Raw genomic sequence first — 20695 nt, forward strand, 5'->3', positions numbered from 1 at the left:
GCAGGCAGCTTCGTGGCAGACTGTGCAGGCAGGCTCCACTGAGGGAAAACACAAAAAGCGGCAAGCCTGATCTTTTTTTTTTCTCCCCAGAACCTGTCTGTCTGAGCTGCGTGGGGGCCCGTTGCTTCCCTCTGCAGTTGTGGTGTCCTCTGGGACCGCTTGAGCCAGGTGCTTGTGGGTGGGTGCTGCCTGGGGGATGCTGCCTTTTTGTGTGGAGGGAAGCACCAGCCCCCCCACACTCTTCCAGCTCAGGAATTGCTGAGCCTGCTGGCAACTCGCCCTCCCCTGCCCGCCACCTGAGAGGCAGGTAAGGGTCGGGCCCAACCCTTGTGTACATGCCACGGGGGTTTACTTCTTCCTGAATTTGAAGTGGTGTTTTCAAAGAGCCACCGCTTCAATTTAGGGAGAATTAAACTGAAGTAAACCCCTGTGGCAGGTACAAATGCCCTTAGAGTTATCTGCAGCTTTACTGCCCTCTGTTTGTGACTCTCAGACTTTGCTCCAAGCTGTAGAGTACCATTCAGTCTGTACCACCTGGATACAGGAGCAGGGGATTGGTATAGCTCTAGATTTACATGGTAGGGGTCTGGAAAATTAGTGAGTGTGCGGAACAAAGGGGAGCCTCAGGAGATGGGCAACAGTTGTGCTGAGTGGCATTTCTGTAGCACTTCAGTGCCCCTTTCAGCCCTTATTAAATTGATCCTATATGAGGCAGACACTACTAGCTCAACTTTATAGTAGGAGAAAGGAGAAATTATGTGATTTACCATAGATCCTGCCAGAAGTTAGTAGCCTGGCCAGGATTTAACCTGGGGCAGAACTATGGTGCTTTGGAATGAATTTTACATACAGTTGATGTGTTGATTTGATCATAAAACTCAGTCAAATTCTACATGTGTAAACCCAAACAAAAATATGACCCCCTTCTGCACTAAAACATAGCTCTACACCCTATTCTTTAGGACTTTGTTCTCTGTGTCCTATTCTCAGCCCCCTAGATGGACTTAAGAAAAGTAGAAAATTAATTTTGCTGCTGCTGTGAGACATTGTCACAAAACAGCCTGCATTTAATGTGCTGACAACTTCTGTGTTTGCTTTCTGAACCTTTACAACAGCATGACTGCCACTTGCAAAGGCCAAGAGTTGGCATTTCAGAGAGCCTTCACGACTGTGGTTCCAATAGCATGTGTTCTTTCTACTGGGACTTTTCTTGAAAGGAAGTGTGCCAGATATTTCCTTGCTCACTGACAGGGAGAAATGGAGCAGTAGAAAGGAATGGAAATCATCTTACAATACAACGGATGGAAGTGATTCAGCTGTTTTGTTTTATTCCTGTAATAAGTGCTAGGGACAATTTCAGCACAAGCTTGACCACCTGTTAAATCAGGTTTGTAGTAAAGCTTATCGGAATTTGACATTCTCATGTCTCTGTGAACATTGGTATGGATCAATAAAAGCTGCTGCTATCATAGTGGCATGATGCATATGCTACCCATGTGATCCCAGATGCCCCTCATAAATCATTAAAAAACTGGCCTGTTATAATCAGACTTCTGGGTATAACATAATGCACCATCTGAGAGCTAAAAATAATAAATCAAATTAGTACAAAGGTCAAACTGAGTTTGAACAGACTGAGATTTGTTGTCTTGTCCTCACACAATCTAAAAGATGCAGTGGAAATAGATGAAACCGCAACCCACCTAAGCAAACTGTTTTGCCATCATTGTAAAATCTCACTGCTAAGCCTTTTGGTAGGGGTGAGAAATGGGAATGGATCAGTTTTTGTTTCATGGCTGATTGTAGTCATAGTGGCCAGGTACAGAAGTTAAACTTATTGCATGGTGGGCACGCAGAAAGCCTTCTACAGATGTAATGAAACACAAGGTTAGGGCACAGAGAACATTGTAAAAATGGCAACTCCTGCTCTAACATAACCCTGGATGGATGTGGTATTAGACTTCAGTGTTGTAAGTTAGAGCACCGTAATGAACATCTGTAGGAGATCCCATCACAACCTGCAGTAGGTCACATTCTGCCAACATCCCACTTGGTTTTACGTGGAGCAGGATTGGGTCCTTGTACTGTACTGCTTAATCTATAAGGTACATCTCTAGCCTGCCCTTGTTTTGGAGCTTTTCTGAGGAAAAAACTAACCAAAAAGTAAACTGTATTTCTTGTTTCCAGTACCTACAATTCATAATATCTACTCTCTCCATCTTGTATTCTCCAAAGTGATTTCAGATGCATCTGATGCAGTAAGCGGCTGCTTATAGTCAGAAGTATTTTATAATGCCCTGATGTCTTGTTCAAACCAAGTTTGTTTTTGCCTGAGACTTAGGTTAGTTCTCAACTCTGAACCAAAAACTCTCTGGACCTGCCTAGTTCATTCAAAAATCACTTTCATGTAGAGAAGGGATAAAACCTTTAATATAAAATTTCAATTTGGGTGAGTTAGGGGAGTGTTTGCATTCGAGCCTTGGATCTGAACCAGCACATGGTTTTGGGTCTGACACTAGAATAGTTCTTTTTGTATCTGTTCTTCAGCTCCAGATTCAAGTTAACTCACAGTCCCTCAACATCCCAGGATGCTTTGCACCTCCCCCGCAAACTCCCTTTGCAGAGTGGATGGGCTAGCCTTGGCCCAAGCTGTTTGCTCCAGCCCAGCAAGGAGGCATGCTCTAGTGCCCTCTAGCGTCTGGCCTGAGCCACTGCAGGCATGTGGCTGCCTTTCCAGAATCAAAAGTGGATGTCTGTTCACTTGCTTAACAGTTCAATCTATGCAGTTTAGATTAACCTACAATGATTTAATTAATTCAGCCTTGGGCTTTTTGGCTGTCTGTATTTAGCCAAAGGGTTACAGCTCTGGATGATGGAACGTAATGAGAGGAGATGATCTCTCTTTATCTCTGTCTCATAAACCCTTTTGTAATCTCCTTCCTTTTCAAAATGACTTCATAGTAATGCAAAACAGCCAGTTGACAGGATGTTACCTTGTGTCTCCTCACTTGTGACATGTATATTTATGTTGAAATTTCCTCCAAACAAGGACTTTGTACAGTGCCAGTAAAGGATGGGAAAACAAAAGGTGAAAGTGAAAAAATGAAATCTAGTAAAATTTGGCAAGTACTATTTAGGGTTGAAATTCATAACATCCCACTAATAGAGTACATTATACTAACATCCACTAACGTACATTACACTTATGTTACAAGGGTGTAAAGTAAGGGTGGTTGTATTGGGCCCTAAATATTTACTATCCCTTTTCTTTTCCCTTTCATTCTCATTCAGTACAGATTGACTCCCCGCTCTTCTTCCTCACTGATCAGGTAACTAGGAGATGATCAACTAAGTAGGTCAGTGTGTTGGGGGTCTGGTTATAGGTGGGTATTGAAGCTGCAAGCCAGGGTGAGTATAGAGACACTCCATGATCCTAAAGCAGCATGTGGGCTGCAGACCCTTGAATTTTACAGCCAAGGAAGGGAGAAATGGGGGTGAAATTGCCAGAATCATGGGCCATCAGCTGAAAGCCCCTGGACAATTAGAGATTCTGGAGGTAACCTAAGCAACCAACCCCAGGTAAACTGGGAGCAGGGGCCCCAAGCTTCTGAAGTGAGAGTGAGAACTATGTAGTGAGAGCTACACCCTCGCATGCCCATTGCTACTTCCATCTGTCCATGCATCCATCCACCCTTCCAGCCTTCCACGCACCTCCTGCAGCCAGACCTTCACCCGCCCATGGACACCAAGACCCCCCAACAGGTACTGCTGCGGACCACAGATGAACCCAGTCTGCCCACTCTCAGCAGACAAACATGGGGACACAACTGGCATTTTGGGGAAATAAAGGATATTATCGCTGTGACAGGGCATCAGTCATGCCTCATCACAATAGGACAGCGTATGGATGGACTACTGCAGGGAACAGGGCATCTTAGTTGTATGGTGAAGTAAAGACAATAAAGCAGTGCAGCATGTGAATGCAGCTTGATTGATTCCCACTGGGTCTGTGACAGAGCCTGCAGTGACTGGAAGCTGCCTTGAAAGGCTCTGGTGGCTAGCCTGGAAGTTAAAAGCCCGAGGGTCAGGAGAGTTTTTTCCCTGGAGAGGGGATGCCAGCAGGAGTTCATGCTGCCACACGGAGGTGTGTTGAGTTGCCTGACCTCAGTCAGGGAGTCAACGGGGCTTGCAGGAGGGAAACGAGGGCTGTGAGACTTACCTGAAGCTGAGAACCAGCGTGGGAGTGTTGGAAGGGGAAGACAAGGAACCAGTCCGGTGAGTGCCGTGCTTCTCGGTTGTTACCTGCAAGAAGGGGTGAAGTAGAAAGCCCACTAAAGGGAACCGCTCAGAGGAGACAGAATTTTTCCCTCAGTGGAAAAAGAACACAGGAACCCAGCCAGGGCAGTGTGTCGGGCTGGCTGTGGTTTGCTGTTTGTACTCTGAAGTTAATGGGGAGTAGCACTGGGACTCAGGCAATTAATTGGATACTGGCCGCAAGTGATAGCCATGACAGCGATCTGGGAAGGAATTTACCTTGAGGTCAGAAGGGGAAGTAAAATTAAGGACTGACCAGATATTAGGAACCCATGAAGACTTAAGCTTAGTTATTGAGGACAGTCCATGGTGCAGGCATTGGGCAGTCAATAGTAGCCCATAGGACTGTGTAGGCGCACTAAGCAGAGACTATAACTAAGTTTTTCACCTTGGAACGTTTAATGTGGTAGGGGAAGGGCATGGGGACATAGGATCCCTGCAAAGAGGCTGGATGGGTAACTAGGTTGCAGTAAGGTCTGGCAGACCCACCTCCCAATATTTTCTTTCTCTTTTGGATTTCTTTAACATCAAAGGCATGGCAGGTGAGTATGAAAGAGGATAAGCAAGTACTGGGCAGCTTGGCTGCAATGTATTTTCCACAGGAGCCTCAGACCTTTACAATTGCCCCCTTGGAGGAATACATCCAGCACCAGTTCCAAATAGGCCATCAAATGTCCAACAGTATTGTCCAAGAGATGCAGGTGAAGGGTCACAGCAGAGACTGGGAGCAGTGTCTCACCAAGACCATGTTGATGAGGAGACATTATTACTGTGTGTTTGCCACTAGAAAGTGGCCTCTGGGCTGGGGGCAGAGCATGCTGTTCTACAGGTACCTGTCTTGTTTCCTCACCAAGAACAGGGGTGAGGAACCAGGGACACTCATGGGACCAGGGGTTTTCCAAAGAAGTTACCCGCAGCCTGGAGGAGGAGAAGGTGGAGGGAGGCCCCGTGACACTTCCCCACACAGGGGCTGCAGCTGTTCCAAACCAAGTCTTATCGTATGTCTCTGCACCCCTTCCATAAGCACGGAGCAAGGAGCACCCCCCACCCCACAGCACCAGCCAAGTGGCCGCTGTGCTGGCACGACCCTCAGAACCCACGGCCAGTTCTCCTGACACTTCTCCTAATGAGTCAGACCGTGCACGAGGACACCATGCAATCATAACAGTAAGGTTCGCCTCAACTCCACACAACCGTGACAGGGGAAGAAGGGGGAAGGAAGAGGCAGTGGGGGGAGCTGAGGCTACCACAGGCCACCCCGTGTGGTCTTCACTTTCTCAGGTCATTATGGCTGAGAAGCCCACAAAGGTGTTTGGGCCAGAGCAGTGGGAATGCTGCGTCATAGCAGGAGGGTGAATCACCTGCTTTCCTCCTACCATTGCCCTTCCCTGCTGACATCTGGAGCCCAGCCAAGGTTCCAGTTACCCCCCACCTTCTCTTGGGCACTTAAGAAAGCATGTCCCATTCAATGGCATCATAAATCCACGTAATTGACATGTTCTTGCCATTTCTGTCAAGTCCATGGGTGCTTAGAATAAAGCTTGAAAGTTAGAGCGCTTCCTCCATGGGCTTCTTGAACACCTGTACTTAGCCAGAATTTTCTAGCATTTGTGCTAGCTCTTTGGATTAAAAATCTTTCTAATTTTGCCATATTTCTAAAGTGACTAAAAATGATTTTAAAAAGCTGCAAATGTATAAGCAAAATATAAGAAAAGAACAAGTTTTGCTCTGTAAAGGAATGATATCTACACAAAGAACTGTGTGATGTGCTAATCAACTATTACCAAAAATAGTTAACACACAATCAGGAGATGATGCATTCACTACTGTGGTTGTCCTTTTTGCTTAAAATATCTGACCTTTTGGAAAAGCATCTCTGTCTTGTGGCATGAGGCCACTAGCAGCTATCATACCTTATACTGTTGGAGTTTAAGGAGACTCTTCTTAAACTCAAATAGTATTTGGAGGAAAAGAATTTGAATTTTGCCTACACTTACAGCATTTTGTGAGAAGAAAGTCCTAGTGGAGAATACATAGCTTAAGTGGGATTGGAGTGTTGTTTAACTGATGACAAGGAGTTTTATATAGATTCATAGATAGTTAGGGGCTGGAAGGGACCTTGTAAATCATTGGGTCCAGTTCCTCTGCACTAGGCAGGAAAAGAGAACTGGGATCAAGTGACCCCAGTGAGGTGACTGTCCAGTCTCCTTTTGAAGATTTCCAGGGTAGGTGACTACACTGCCACTGGAGGGCGTTTATTCCACAGTCTGGACACCCTGACTGTGAGGGAGTTTTTCCTGGAACTGAGCCTGAAGCGGCCTTCCAGGAGTTTGCGTCCATTGCTCTTGGTCTTCCCCAGGGGTGCCCTAGGGAACAGGCGTTCACCGAGTTCTTGATGTACTCCCCTGATGTAGTGGTAAGCCTCTACCAAGTCCCCTCTCAGCCTCTCTTCGTATGGCTTGTCTTACAAGTCCCAGATTATATGAGTGGCTCTTCTCTGGACCCTCTCAAGTTTTTTCATATCCTTGTTGAAGTGTGGTGCCCAGAACTGGACTGAGTATTCCAGCTGTGGTCTCACCAGTGCGGCGTACAGTGGGAGTATCACTTCCTTAGTTTCGCATAAGATGCAATGGTTAATGCAAACCAGGGTGTTGTTTGCCCTGCTGACCACAGCATTGCACTGCCAGCTCATGTTCATGTGATGGTCAAGCACTACCCCTAGGTCCTTTTCGGCTGTGGTGCAAGTCAAATTGTTGCCACTGAGCCTGTAGGTATGTTGGGGATTGTGGGTCCCCAGATGGAGCACCTTACACTTCTGAGTGTTGACCTTAATCTGGTTCTGGTCCACCCAACTCTCCAGCCTGTCCAGGTCTGCCTGTATCTGCAACCTATCTTCTGGCACGACCATGCTCCCCCATAACTTGGTGTCATCCGCAAACTTGGCCAGTGAGCTTTTCACCCCCACATTTAAATCATCTCATTTTTCTCTTCTTTCTTATCTCATTTATGAGGCCCATTCAAAGTAACCTCTCTTTTGTCACAGAGGGTTGGATGGGATATTGTAGGATTGAGTTCAGGCATCACTGTAGGGCAATGCAAGCTGCCTGTCAATCATATTCCTAAAGACCCCAGGGATTGACCCCATGTTTTTTTCATCCAAGTGCAGAATACTAAGCAGTAGGATCATCAGACCAATCCTATTGCCTCCATTAAAAAGCAGCAGAGTAATCATGAAATGTTAGCAAAAGATAGTAAACTGAGTGAGATACAAGATATTAATCTGGAGAATAGTATGAGTCAGATAAGTCTGCTCATATGGAATCAGTAACAGAATCAGGACCTAGATCAGGTCTCCTGAGTTGTACAAGTTTTCATACTGTCCTCACTGGGTAAATTTGGCTTTCATTTATATTAAAGTAAATCTATTGAAGTCACTGAGTGTAGAGTTAGGTCTACTCCAATAAACACTGCATATTTTGAAAAACATTATAAACATCTACTATGCATATATATATATAGAACAATGTAGATGAAAGTGTATTTCCTTTCCCATTAAAGAACAGGGTAGTTACTTAATTTAAATGGAGTTTTCTTGAAGCTGGATGACAAAGGGAAATTGCCAATATGAGAACAGAAGCACATCAATCTCTTTTGTAATAAAAAGTAGACACAGAGTTATGCTATAGCCTGCTTTTGGAAGCTGTTTCAGGTTGGTGGGTCAGCAGTGATATCCTAGCTATTTTATTTTGGTGACAATATAATTTCCTGTGTTGATGCATACCTTTGGGGTGAATGGAAGTGAATTTGAACCCCCTTCATAAATGCATCCCTTCATCCCACAGGACTGCCAACAACATGTGCCCCTGGAGGCTGGGGAGGGATGGTGACTGCCCACAGGCAGCAGCGGTGATGGTGGCGACAGGGACATGGTAGTGGTGAGTGGGGAGCTCCCGCAGGTGGCCATGATAGTGGCGGCAGTGGGGAGGAGACAAGCACTGACTGGAGGTTGGCAACCACCTGCAGACGCCATCAGCAGTGTCGGCGGTGGGCAGCAGTGATAGGCAACTGCCTGCAGACGCCTCTGGCTGTGTCGGCAGTGAGGGGAGGGTGGTGGCAAGCAGTGACCGCCTGCAGGCACCACTGGCAGTGGTGGTGGCCAATCGCAGGGGGGAGCACCACCAATCTCAGGGGGTACACGTTGCCAATGCATAGGAGTGCTGTGTGGTTTCAGTGCAGGAAATGAACTGAAGTATTAGAGGGGATATGGAGCCAGGGTTCGAGCAGTGTGAATCTTTCATAGTGAAATCTAAAGCTGGGTGAAATACTTGGGGGAAAGAAAACAGAAGTCTGAGTCTCTGTTTGGGAAGTTTCTTTAACATCCTGGAATTGGGTCCAGATTGGGCAAAAAACCAAAACAAAACAAAAAACAAACAAACCCCGGAAGGGAAGGGTATATGGTGTTTTTGGAGAAGCTTGGGTCAGTTTTATGACATGAAGAGAAAAATATGGAAGCATTTATTAACTTATGACCCTGAAAATGAAACTTGGGCAAGTAGGAAGACGAAATTCAAAGCAAAACTCTTGCAAATGGAAGTATTTCGCAAAGCCAGAAAACGAAATGTTTCTATGTTCCAGGGGAGTGGAAAAACCTCCATCTACAGTCCTTTGGGATAGAATGCATCAACTAGACCTAGGAGATGATTTAGAATGACAATTAGATGCATTTTGGCCTGACACAATTCCCCTCTGAAGCTGATGCAAGTTGTGTATGTGCAAGTGAGGGCAGAACATAGCCAGGGTGTGGGGAATAGATGTAATGTGAGAAACTTTCATGCTGTATTATTATAGTTTGAATTGTTTCTTTCCATCAGTTTGGGTTAAGTAATTCCCCACTATCCATCTCTAAAGTGCAGGCAGTGCTGCCTTTATGGGCCCAAGGGAAAGGAAGCAGACCAGTCTTTTGATTCCTTATCCAACCTTACTGCTCATATTTTACTTTGAATGAATAACTCTTCAAATCCTTCAATATTTCATTCCCATAAAATATATTTACCAAGGGGTTTTGTGGCAGTGGTAAGGCTGTGTTTATTATTTTAGAAACAGCACACGACTGGCTTTAGAGAAGAGAGAAGCAAAGAAAGCAGAATGCTGCAAATCTATCAGAGGAACAGTGTGTTTTCCACCTGTTGAAGCAGTAATCACAACAACAGATGCACACAATTATTACCTGCACCTCAAAGGTAGTGTCAAGTCCTGCAACTTCTGCTCCCTGCCTCCCAGACAGCATGACAATGGAATAACAAATAGGCTCATGGAGTAAATATATAGCAGATATTGCTTCTCAAAGGAAGGAAAGCTACCACATTTGAGAGAGAACTTAGGGTAGAAGATGTGAAGAAAAGATCATGACGCTAAGAGAAGAAGGAGCACAGTACAGGAGTCTCAGTAGCCAGATGTATTAAAAACTGCCTTTATTTGTCACATTGATTATGGAAAACCAAGTGTGCTCTGCAATCCTGTAGGACCCAGTCCCCTCCAAGAGACTGTTTCATAATTCTAGTCAAGTTGGATATTTGTCCCCTCTGGAAAAGGCCATAGGGCTTGATTCCAGAGGTAACAGAAGATGAGGAGGCTAAAGAGATCATGTTCTTGTCCACCCACTTTGGCTCCTGGCAGTCTGGCTCTGGTGGCACCATGGTACTAGACACTCCTTCATCTCTGTATGTCCTGGCCTAGGGAAACCTTGTGGTGGGCAAGAAGGGGCACAGAGAAGGTAAAGCAGTTTCATATTATAGGGACAAATTTGATGGGGCTGGAGGGGGAAGTGGTTTGCATCTCTCTGCTTCTGGTTCAAGCTGTTCCTCCTATCCTAGTGCAAACTGCATAAAGAGGAATCTCCCTGAGTCCTCTGGGTGGTGGGAAGTGAATGGTACCATGCTAGTGTCTTTCCTTGCAGTGGTGCAGGGAGCTGGGTGGGGGTTTGAAATCACCCATGATTTTATCTTGACAGGAGCAGATGTGGAGAGTCCTGCATGCTGAGTTGGAATTTTTCTCTGAATTCCTGCCATAGTGAGGCAATGCTATAAACAGACAGACACCATCCTTTTTATCTTGGAAGTTTTGAGTGTAATTTCCCATGTAGACATGCATATCTGCTGGTAGGCAATTATCAGGGATTTAGTTAAGTGAGTTTCCTAGTTCTATGCTATTTGCTCTCCAAGATGCAGTGGGTGTGCATTGCTATTCCCACTACCTGGAAAGTCATAGTGGCTTTCACAGCCCTACAATATATGCAGTTCTGTCAGTAACCACAGCTTCTAAGGGAAGCTGCCAAGGCAAAAATCACACTTCTGTCTGAAAGTTATCCCCTGATTATAAATAACCCTTAATATGTGTAAAATTATACAGAGTTAGCCAAGAAAAACAAACCATTCTCTCTTCTTCCAGCTAAATTTGATGAAATTTTGTATATAATGTGTTTCATGGATTCTCTAGTGCAATCAGCCAGTTTCTGCCTTGCAGACAAGACTCTTATGAACATCATCAGGGAATCAGTAAAATCCCAATAGAATTTTTTAAGTTTGTTATTACTGGGTAAAATATCTATATCCTTAAATACTAGCTGAACTGGAAATGAAAAAAAAAATCAAATGTTAAGCATCTTTTTGAAAGCATGTTGCTTGTCCTGGGACTCCTAATTGGAAAATAACACCCCAAACAGTACAGTTTCTGAGCATGATGATGCAGACAATAACATGGCCTAGAGCTGCAGTTGTTCCACTACTCACATAGTTGGCTATAATTTTCACGCTGCTCAGGACGCATATTAAGTTTGGGGTTCATGGGTTTGTAAACAAGCTTAAAAGTACTTGCCTTGAAGTTGTAGCTCCTTTGCTGTGCTGGTTTGGATTACTTCTGTTTGAATTATACCACTTCGTTTCCTCCTAAGGAGTTAGTTACACAACTGCTGCGTTCAGTTTATTCAACTTCTATTTTTAATTGCGTTAATTATAAACCATGATCTCCTTCCCTCTGTGGATCTACAGGCAGCATCCAGTGAAAGGCAAGAACAGAGAGAAGCTAAGGTTTGAAAGGAACCAGAGTTGTGTTTGGTATAAACAAGGGTTGTTCTGCTAACTTTAGTGGAGCTACACTGATTTGCACCAGCTATGAATTGTGCCCTTTTTATATGTACAGTTCTTTGTATAATTGAGTAAACAGCCACTGAATAAATAGCAAGCAATGAGAAAAGTGAGGTGCTGCAAATAGGCATCCAATGGAACTGGGTAAGGTGCTAGGTTATTAATTACCTTGGAATGCTTGGGGTACAGTACTGTCTGTGGAAACTGTCATTAAAAAGCCGCATGCTCCTAGGATTTTTTTTAAAAAACCTGAGATTAAACTAGCAATAAAGAGTTCAATGCAGGGAATTTCCTGAGGATTAATGACCAGATGGAATTAATAGCCAGAGGTGCAGACTTGGCCAATCTGTTCCTCACAGCTGGTCATTAATCCCAGGAAGGGTCCTGCACCTCAGTCCCCTAAGTAAAACACAGCTTTCCGATGGAGGAAGAGTTATTAATTGTTTTATCTTTATATTGTTGTACAGCACATTTATCTTCCTCTTCTGGTCATATTGTTACTTTCTTTGAAAAAAAAATCAGAGTGAAACAAGAAAGCTGTTCTCATGATTTCCAAGTTGCTGTAATTCAAGCCCTAGTGGAAGGCGTTCAGTATGATGTGGTGATTCACCTTCCTAAATGAGAGCTGGAAATACTTGAGGAGCATGTGTGGGATTTTAAGTGTGCCGTGTACCGCCTCCCTAGGATTTGGTTTGTGCGCCTTAGTTCAGCCCTTGGTTTCTACTGCCATCTACTGGTGGGATAGGATCACAGCACCCCATGAGGGTTTTTGGAGGGGGGTGGTTAAGTCCATTCCCCAAATAGTTTATTTACTATAGGAACATATTGTAAGATGTCAACAACTCCTATAAATAATCAAGTTAGAATTTATTAATAGGGTGATGGAGCAAGCATTGTCCAAGACACTAGCTGATCTAGGAAAATGCAGGAGGGTGTTTTCCAGGGGAAAAGAACAAGCAGGCCTAAGTGAAATGATCACAGGTATGCCAGATAGAATTCTTCCATCATATAAATGAACAACCACAGCAGCTCTGGCATGCAGAGATGTCATTTCCTCAGATAAATTGCAGATTAAATTTAAATTCATTAAATAGTCCTTGTCCCATCTTTCAGTGCCTCCGTTATGCTTGTCAGAGTATACAAAAAAATGAAATTTAATTGTGTTCACAAATCTTATTTTTTTAGGTGCCCTCTGGAAAAAAAGATCTTCCTGGGCCTTCTGTGGACAAACAGTAGAATCCTGCTGGTAAAGCTGTTCAATGACAGCACCCATGTCAGAGCAAAAAAAGGACTGCCCCCACCAAAGTCAAGGAGAGTGCTGCACTAGATTTGAGTCATTATACTTAAAGGTTTCTTCTTCCCTTGAAGAAGAAATAGGCAAGGGCAAATTTTCCTAGAATCTATTGATAAGCAAAAAGAATTGGGGAAGGCTCTACACACTGACTGCACTGGAGCTTGGAATCTGCATTATGGACAGCATGGGAAGTGGCAAGGCTTCCTTCTCCATGGTGCCTGACTAATCTGTCATTGCTCTGTTCTTGAGTAACCACTGCTGTGTGGTTTGGTGTATCCGCGCTTGTTCATTCCTGAAATGGGCACCAAGGACACCCCTCACTGTCAGTTCTGGTGCTAGTTTAATGGTGTGATTGTGGACCCTTGTCTACTCATGTTGGACTGAGACTGCCAATTCATGTAAGTGCAAGGCACATTAGCTGGTTGGCTGACCCAAATGTAGCCCACTGATATAACAGGAAAACTTTGCACTTATTTTCACTTCCATTCCTTTTCATTACACCAAGGCAGATGTAAAGATGCATCAACTTCCCACACAAGCAATCTTCATGTTTGTGTGGGAAAACAGCAACTTCTTTATTTTTAAGAAAGCTGGATCATTTTCAGACACTCAAACATCACAAGAGCCCCTTGATTCTCAGTTGGTTTCAGTACACGCTAGAATTTTTTCAACGTGTTTCTGGCGTCAGTGCAGTATTTTTAGCACCTCAGCTGAGAACCCCTCTTAGCTTCTTCTTCAAAATGGCATGAACGCTTTTTATGGCAACCACTTGACTTTGGGGAGGGAACAGAGAGCAGATGAATGCCCATTCAAGTTAAGATCTTTTCATGAAGGAACCTTCTTGATGAAGAGGTAGGGGGAGGAACACTGGCAACAGACTGAGATTATTTCTTAAGAGAGTGGTTTGCAATATTTCCCAGCTGTTCTATATTTAAAAAGCCTTTTCTTCCCAGCCAAGGGACTCAATGCTGCATAAATTGCAAAACCTATAACAAACAGATGCCAACAATAAAGTTCCCAAATACTAATGATTCCATAAGGTGGAATCTCCCTGAGTCCTCTGGGTGGGACACAATGGAGCTCCAATCCTTGACTGGGGCCTGCAGGCAGTGTTCAAGAATAAGGATGATAACATAGGATATTTCATTCCACAGATCCTAATATTTTGCAGACTGATATAAGCTTCACCCATTGATGAAATGCAGCCACCTCTGGGATGGAACTTGAGAGTCATTCAACAGAAAACCACAGTATGTTATAACCATTTAGTGTGGAGAATGAAAAGGTTCATCCTTAACTGAGCTATTGGTGAAATTCATGTTGGCTTCAAAAAATGTAAAGAAAACATGATCAAATAAATATTTCTAAGTAGAATATGTGTTACACTGTATTTTTAATTTACACCTTACTTTGTAGAAGGGGATTAATTTTTAAGAGCTATACAAGACAATGGTAATTTCTCAGACTTTCTCTTTGCAGGGCTCTCTCATGGTTATTTGCAAGCAGATTTCCTGACACCTTTCCTTTCTTCATTTAATTTGATGTCCAGGTTTCGGAGCTGGCTCAGGAATCCTGTGTTTGGGCAGATTTCCCTTTGAGAATTCACTGTTTTCAAAGCATCTACAAGTGTCATATCCTCATGGATCATTAAAAAGGCAAGCACAAGAGATGCTGAGCGGCTTATCCCCATGGCACAATGGACAAACACTTTACCTGTAAAGAAATAGAGAACACACACTGGTGGGCTTTAGAACTCATACGGTGACAAGCAAAAAGGAGGAAAAATGACCAGTTTTGGATGTCAAAAATCAATTAGGACAATCAGTTGAAACCTCATAGTCATTGATTGTCAGCACACACTAATGTTGTGCTGGTTCTGGACACTGAAGCTTTCCAGTTGCCCACAGGTCAACAACACCAATAGCTATACTACTAAACAAAGGCTTGGGAGTTTATGGGCCTTAGAATTTAAATCAGTGCCTTGGCCTCCTTGATAATATTTTTAATTCTGTCATAGGGCTGGTTAAAAGCAGGAGTTATTCCTCCACAATGGTTTTTGCTTTTTGGGGGGTTTTTTGGCTTGGAAATCTGAATATAAAGTGGTCTGGTTACAAGTGAAATATGCTGTGCAGAAAAATTCAACGTGAAATTGTTGTTTTGGCCACTCTTGGGAATTAGAATTTAAATACCTCCTGCTCCCCTTGTCTCCTACAGATTGGGGTCCCTGGGAGAACTTATATCTCCTATGATGCGCTACAGGCTTCCTAGTTTTTGGATCTAGAAGCAGTGCATTGTAGGAATCCTTGGCAATTGTGTTGCAGCAGGAGAGAGAATGCAATTGGAAAACATGGCCCATAGAGAAGAATGGGAAAAAGAGGTAACCAAACTACCAATTCTGTTTCTAAATAGCAAAATTTCCATTTCCAACTGAAATACTTTTGTCCTTAGCTATCTGAGTGAGTTGGGCCCTGACATCTGAGTTAGTTCATTGACATATGTTGTCTCTCAGGGTCAGTATGAAGCAGAGCTATAGGCTCTGATTCAGGTAGGCACTCTAGCATGTGCCTAACTTGAAGTGCTTATGTCCATTTCTCCAGAGCACAGCACTTATGGATGCAACTTGAAGACACACATATGCTTAAGCGTGTTGCTGAATCTGGGTCTGACTCCCCAGCTGTTAGTACAAGAAGTAGATATTGACATTGTTGTTGAATCTTGCTCCTCAACATAGCAAACACATTTTTGCCACCTCCTTACCTCCTGGTGTGTTTAAGGCTTTGTGTATGAAATTAGCAGCATCATAGAAAAAGATACTTAAATCAAAGGAAGGGTCATCAAATGCTTCTACTCCATAGTACTCTATTTGTAGAGCTCTGTAATATCTGGCTCCTGTGTTGATACTGTATGGCCCATCTGCTGCATTTAGGATGTGAGTAATATTAAGGCTTTGAAGAGTTGCTTTACTTCTAGCAGCCCATCTGTTGAAAGATGATGAAGGTTTCATTGAGATCATTGTTGACTTTTTGCATTAAAATAGAACTGTTTAATGTGGGTGCCCAATCGCCTTGGGGAAAAATGCAAGCATTTCAGCTTCCTTTACAGAGCAGTGAATGACTAACAGATGACTATTAGACTCCAAACTGCCTTGCACCTGCTTGTCTTAGAGAGATGCCTACTGGAAAATGTGAAATGGTATTACAGAGAGGAAGGGGCAGCACAAGTATAGACCCATTACAGAGAATACTAACTATTCAAGTGACTCCCTCTGTTGCTAGTCATTGAGAATGTGATTCAGTGGATAGAAGAGTGGACTAGCAATCAAGGCTCTCCTTCAAGCTTCTGTCCAATGAATTCTACTTCTGATGAACATTTGCCCAATGTGTGAGAAATACGAAATGTATAGGGCACATATGAGCCTCAGAGGTGTGGTCTACATGGATAAACCATATTGAAGAACCAGTTAGGGTAAGTGCCTTTTTCTAAGATTCCAGTCCTTTTTCTGATTCAGTATAGGATCTTGGCCATTCCCATGTATCTTTTGGTTCCCATCTGAAAAATAGGATTAAGTTATCTCACATAGAAATTAGGCAGAAGACAGGGTAGAAATGCACCTTATGAAGCACACTCCATCTGACTAAGTAAGCTCAGGTTCAAGAAGGCTTATTTATAGATTCATAGATTATTAGGGGCTGGAAGGGACCTTGCAGATCATCGGGTCCAGCCCTCCCCTCCCCTCCCCTCCCCTGCTCTAGGCAGGAAGACAACTGGGATTAGGTGACCCCAGTGAGGTGATTTGTCCATTCTCCTCTTGAAAAACTTCAGGGTAGGTGACTGCACCACCTCTGGAGGGATTTTATTCCAGTCTGGACACCCTGACTGTGAAGGAGTTTTTCCTGGTATTAAGCCTGAAGCGGCCTTCCAGGAGTTTGTATCCATTGGTCCTGGTCTTCTCTGGGGATGCCCAGTTGTTCACCGAGCTCCTGATGTACTCCTCTGATATAACGGTAAGCTGCCATCAAGTCCCCTCTCAACCTTTTCTTCTTTAGGCTAAAGAGGCCCAGGTGTCTCAGCCTTTCCTCATATGGCTTGCCTTGCAAGTCCCTGATCATATGGGTGGCTCTTCTCTTGACCCTCTCAAGTTTTTCCACGTCCTTATTGAAGTGTGGCACTGTTGCAGGGCACTAAGGTGCCTGCTCTTCTAAGAGCAAAACTGCCTAGGGAGAGAGCCCAAAGAGCCAGACAGAAGCCCACAGGTGCAGGTTACTATGGCAACAGGCTAATAAGCAAATTAGCTTGCACCTACACCTGGTCAGCTGACCGGAAGAGGCAGGGCCCTGGGCATATATAAACCCCTGGGCTGGGGCTAGAGGTTTAGTTCTCTGGCAGCAGCTAAGGAGAAGGAGCTTCCAGGTAAGAATTGCCCAGGGATGCAGGGACTGCCTGATATGCTGCATACTGGGCTAATGGGGCCCCAGGGGTATCACAGACATCCCTGGGGACCCCATCCTGTGACAGGCGCCCAGAACTGGACGTGGTACTCCAACTGTGGTCTCACCAGTGCTGAGTACAGTGGGAGTATCACTTCCTTAGTTTTACACAAGATGCATCAGTTGATGCATGCCAGCATGTTATTTGCCCTGCTGACCACTGTCTCACACTGATGGCTCATATTCATGCCATAGTCAATCATTACCCCAACGTCCCTTTTGGCCATGGTGCAAGTCAAGCTGTCACCATCAAGTCTGTGTGTATGCTGAGGGTTGTTTGCACCCAAATGGAGAACCTTACACTTGGAAGTGTTAAACTTCATCTGGTTCCTGTCTGCCCAACTCTTGAGCCTGTCCAGGCCTGCCTGTATCTACAACCTATCTTCTGATGTGACCACACTGCCCCATAACTTGGTGTCGTCTGCGCACTTGGCCAGCAAGCTTTTCACTCCCCCATCCAAATCATTGATAAAGATGTTGAAAAGTACTGGTCCAAGCACGGACCCCTGAGGGACACCACTGGCCACTTTGCAGCAGGATGACACAGATCCCTTCATGAGAACTCTCTGGGTCCTACCCTGTAGCCAGTTTTCCACCCACTGAACAGTCAAGCAGCTGAACCCACAATCTTCCAGTTTTCCCACAAGGATATCGTGGGATACTAGATCAAAAGCCTTTTGGAAGTCTAGGTATATAATGTCTACCTTGTCTCCCCTGTCCAGGTGGTGAGGAATGAGGTCATAGAAGAAAATGGGATTGGTAAAACAAGACCTACCCACAATGAAGCCATGCTGGCTGTCATTCAGAATCTTGCCTTCCACAAGTGTATTGCACATAGATTCTTTAATGAGCTTTTTCAGGATTTTCCCTGGGATAGAGGTTAGGCTGATTGGCCTATAGTTGCCTGGGTCCTCCCTCTTCCCCTTCTTGAAAATGGGCACAATGTTGGCCCTCTTCCAATCCTCAGGGATCTCCCCTGTGCACCACAAATTCTGAAAGAGCTTTGCCAGGGGTTTCACGATGACCTCAGCCAGCTCCATAAGCACTCTCGGATGGAGTCCATCTGGTTCTGCTGACTTATCAATGTCTAGCTTTTCTGGTTGGTATTGCCCCAGCTCAACATCCACAGTGGGTAGGCTATCATTCCCGGCATGCCCCCTATAAGCCTTATCTTGCTTGTCTTTCCCCTTGGTCCGGTGAAATACTGAAGAAAAGTGGGCATTCAGGAGTTTCCTGAATGTCAGTTACCAGCTGTCCCGAGGTGTTAAGCAGGGGTCCCACACTTCCATTTGTTTTCCTTCTACTGCCTACATACCTAAAGAAGGACTTCTTATTGTCCTTGACTCCCATGGCTAACCTAAACTCAGTCGCTGTGTTAGCTTTCCTGATCGTTTCTCCGTAAGTGCTGGCCACTATTGTATAGTTCTCCTTGAGGACCCTTCCTAGCTTCCACTGTGCGTACACCTCTTTTTTCTTTTTTAAGAGGACAGCAATGTCCCTATTAATCCAGGAGGGCTTGCCAGCCCTTCTGTTACCTTTCCTCTTTGCAGGAATGGTTTTCTTTTGTGCTTTGAGGTTCATATCCTTGAGCAACAGCCACTCTTCATGCACCCCATAGTTAGTCTATAATGTACTTTATAGTTAGCCTATAAGGTGCATCTCTACCTTGCCTTTTGCCTGATTTCAAACTAACATGGTTAATTACCCAAGGAAACTGTGATGCTTAAATAAGTGAGCCTCTAGGGTCTCAAGAATAGCAAGGTTAAACAGTAGTTTCAAATACCAAAAAGGATCTTTATCGATGGATGCACCCTGCCTTATCCTCCTTTGGCAATCTAGATAACTAAACAGAAGTGTATAAATAGAAGTGGAAAGACAGACAGAGGCAAAGTCATTTTACGAGGCAAGGTTCCTTTTGTCACAAGTATACAGTATGTGTATAATAAAACATTTTGACTTTGAAATTTTAAAAAGTCTGTATTTGCAACTACAGGACCCCTTAACATCTAAGGAGATTCTGAATTGTGAGGCTAGCACTCAAATCTTTCTGGACACCTCTGTACAGTGGGGATAACTTCCTTTTCTCACTCTTTATCTAAGTGCAGGGCAGGGACTGTCTCAGGGTATATATGTACAGCGGGGCACCAGTCTAGATTGGGGCACCTAGTGACTATTGTACGCAAATAATAAAAATTGGGTGTCTTACTCAAATGCACTGTGACACATGAAACAGGAAATTCAGACTACAAGGACTACATACACTTGCATACCAAGATTTTCATGACATCCTGTCACAGTATTGGCTTTGGAATTCCCGTGACATGAACATAATTAGAAATTTCATTAACTGTATAATTCATCATTACCTCTACCCTCCCTGTCTCTCCAGAGTGCAAACAACAACTTCATATACAATATGCCCTTACGCATCTCCCAGATAAAGGTTTGGCCAGACTTGGTCCACGTGATTGTCAGATCCACCTCTGAGCCAGAACAGCCTCTGAAGGTCAAATAGTTCTGGTGTCTCGTATGGTGCTTGGCTTTCCTGGCTGCTGGTTTCAGAGGAAGAGCTCCTGGGGTGCAGCATCCCTGTTCTTCTGTGTCATGTGCTCAGGCACTGTCCAAAACAGGTTTTCTGAAATAAATTAAGAAGCACTTTTTATACATAATATTCCCTGTAAAACAGTCCTATTGGATTCCCTGCTGTTTATTACATCAGTATGTCAAGTGGCTGCCAGCCAGAAGGTTTGAGTCTTCAGTGCACTGTCACAATACAGGCATGCAATTTATATCTGTGGCAAACAGCATCACACAAATACCATGTCATTGCTTGTCAACTCAGTGCAAAGGAAATGCTATGGTGACTAAACCTCACAGAAGTTACTTGGACTGTGGTAGCACATAGGAGACTTGGTATACTGAAGCACCAACCTCCTATGTGAGGGTGGTGTTTGTTGTGTTTAGCACCTAGCACAGATTTATGATGGAATTTTTTTCACTAGAAAATGCCAGATCATCAAAACTGAAATGTTTGAAAGGAATGTATCATTTTTTACCATGCTTTCATCAGCCTGGCTCCTAGGTCTGAGATGGGAACTGTTGGCCAGAATAAAAGAAAGCGAGAGCATCAAATAGCCATGAATTTGGTAGTTAAGACAGTCACTGGGATGTGGGAGTCTTACCTTAGAGTCCCTGCCTCCTACCCTGATTCAGATAAGGTAAATAAATGATCACCCTAACAAGGGGTTATTGGCTATTTGAGAGGGGTAGGGAGAGCTGCCCACAAAGTATTCATCTGAAGTTGTCCCACATGTATAATTGAATGTTTATTTGGTCCCATAGAAAGTAAAAGTATGGCCATACAGTGCATGGCAGGGCTGCACTCAGGATTAGCTCTGGTGAGAAGCAGGATTTATTAGCCTGTGCAACACCCCACTAAAGCAGCTATATTGCTACAC

The 20695-nt window shown here is 44.1% G+C and overlaps 2 protein-coding genes across 11 annotated transcripts in view; both read right to left on the minus strand.

Annotated features, from left to right (window-relative positions):
• LOC102383504 (dual specificity protein phosphatase 13-like) overlaps positions 1-11302 on the minus strand; it is a 46940-nt gene extending 35638 nt beyond the window's left edge. For 2 of the 3 annotated variants that reach the window (XM_025212786.1, XM_025212778.1), the window contains exon 1: positions 4220-4298. The gene's annotated coding sequence lies outside the window, so the exon portion shown is untranslated. Of the gene's footprint in view, positions 1-4219; positions 4303-11187 lie in introns of those variants that run through there. The other variant, XM_025212783.1, reaches the window with a different exon arrangement.
• Positions 11303-14126: 2824 nt separating this feature from the next.
• Positions 14127-20695, minus strand: part of LOC102379397 (dual specificity protein phosphatase 13-like) — a 42082-nt gene continuing 35513 nt past the window's right edge. For all 8 annotated transcript variants that reach the window (XM_006016288.2, XM_006016290.2, XM_006016287.2 and 5 more), the window contains 3 exons: positions 19664-19872; positions 15508-15728; positions 14127-14463 (listed from right to left, as the gene is read on the minus strand). In XM_006016288.2, coding sequence (XP_006016350.1) covers positions 14243-14463; positions 15508-15728; positions 19664-19824 — 603 coding nt within the window. In that variant the 5' untranslated portion in view covers positions 19825-19872 and the 3' untranslated portion in view covers positions 14127-14242. The remainder of the gene's footprint in view (positions 14464-15507; positions 15729-19663; positions 19873-20695) is intronic.

The sequence above is a fragment of the Alligator sinensis genome, unplaced genomic scaffold (genome assembly GCF_000455745.1).
Source record: "Alligator sinensis unplaced genomic scaffold, ASM45574v1 scaffold109_1, whole genome shotgun sequence".
Lineage (NCBI taxonomy): Eukaryota > Metazoa > Chordata > Crocodylia > Alligatoridae > Alligator > Alligator sinensis.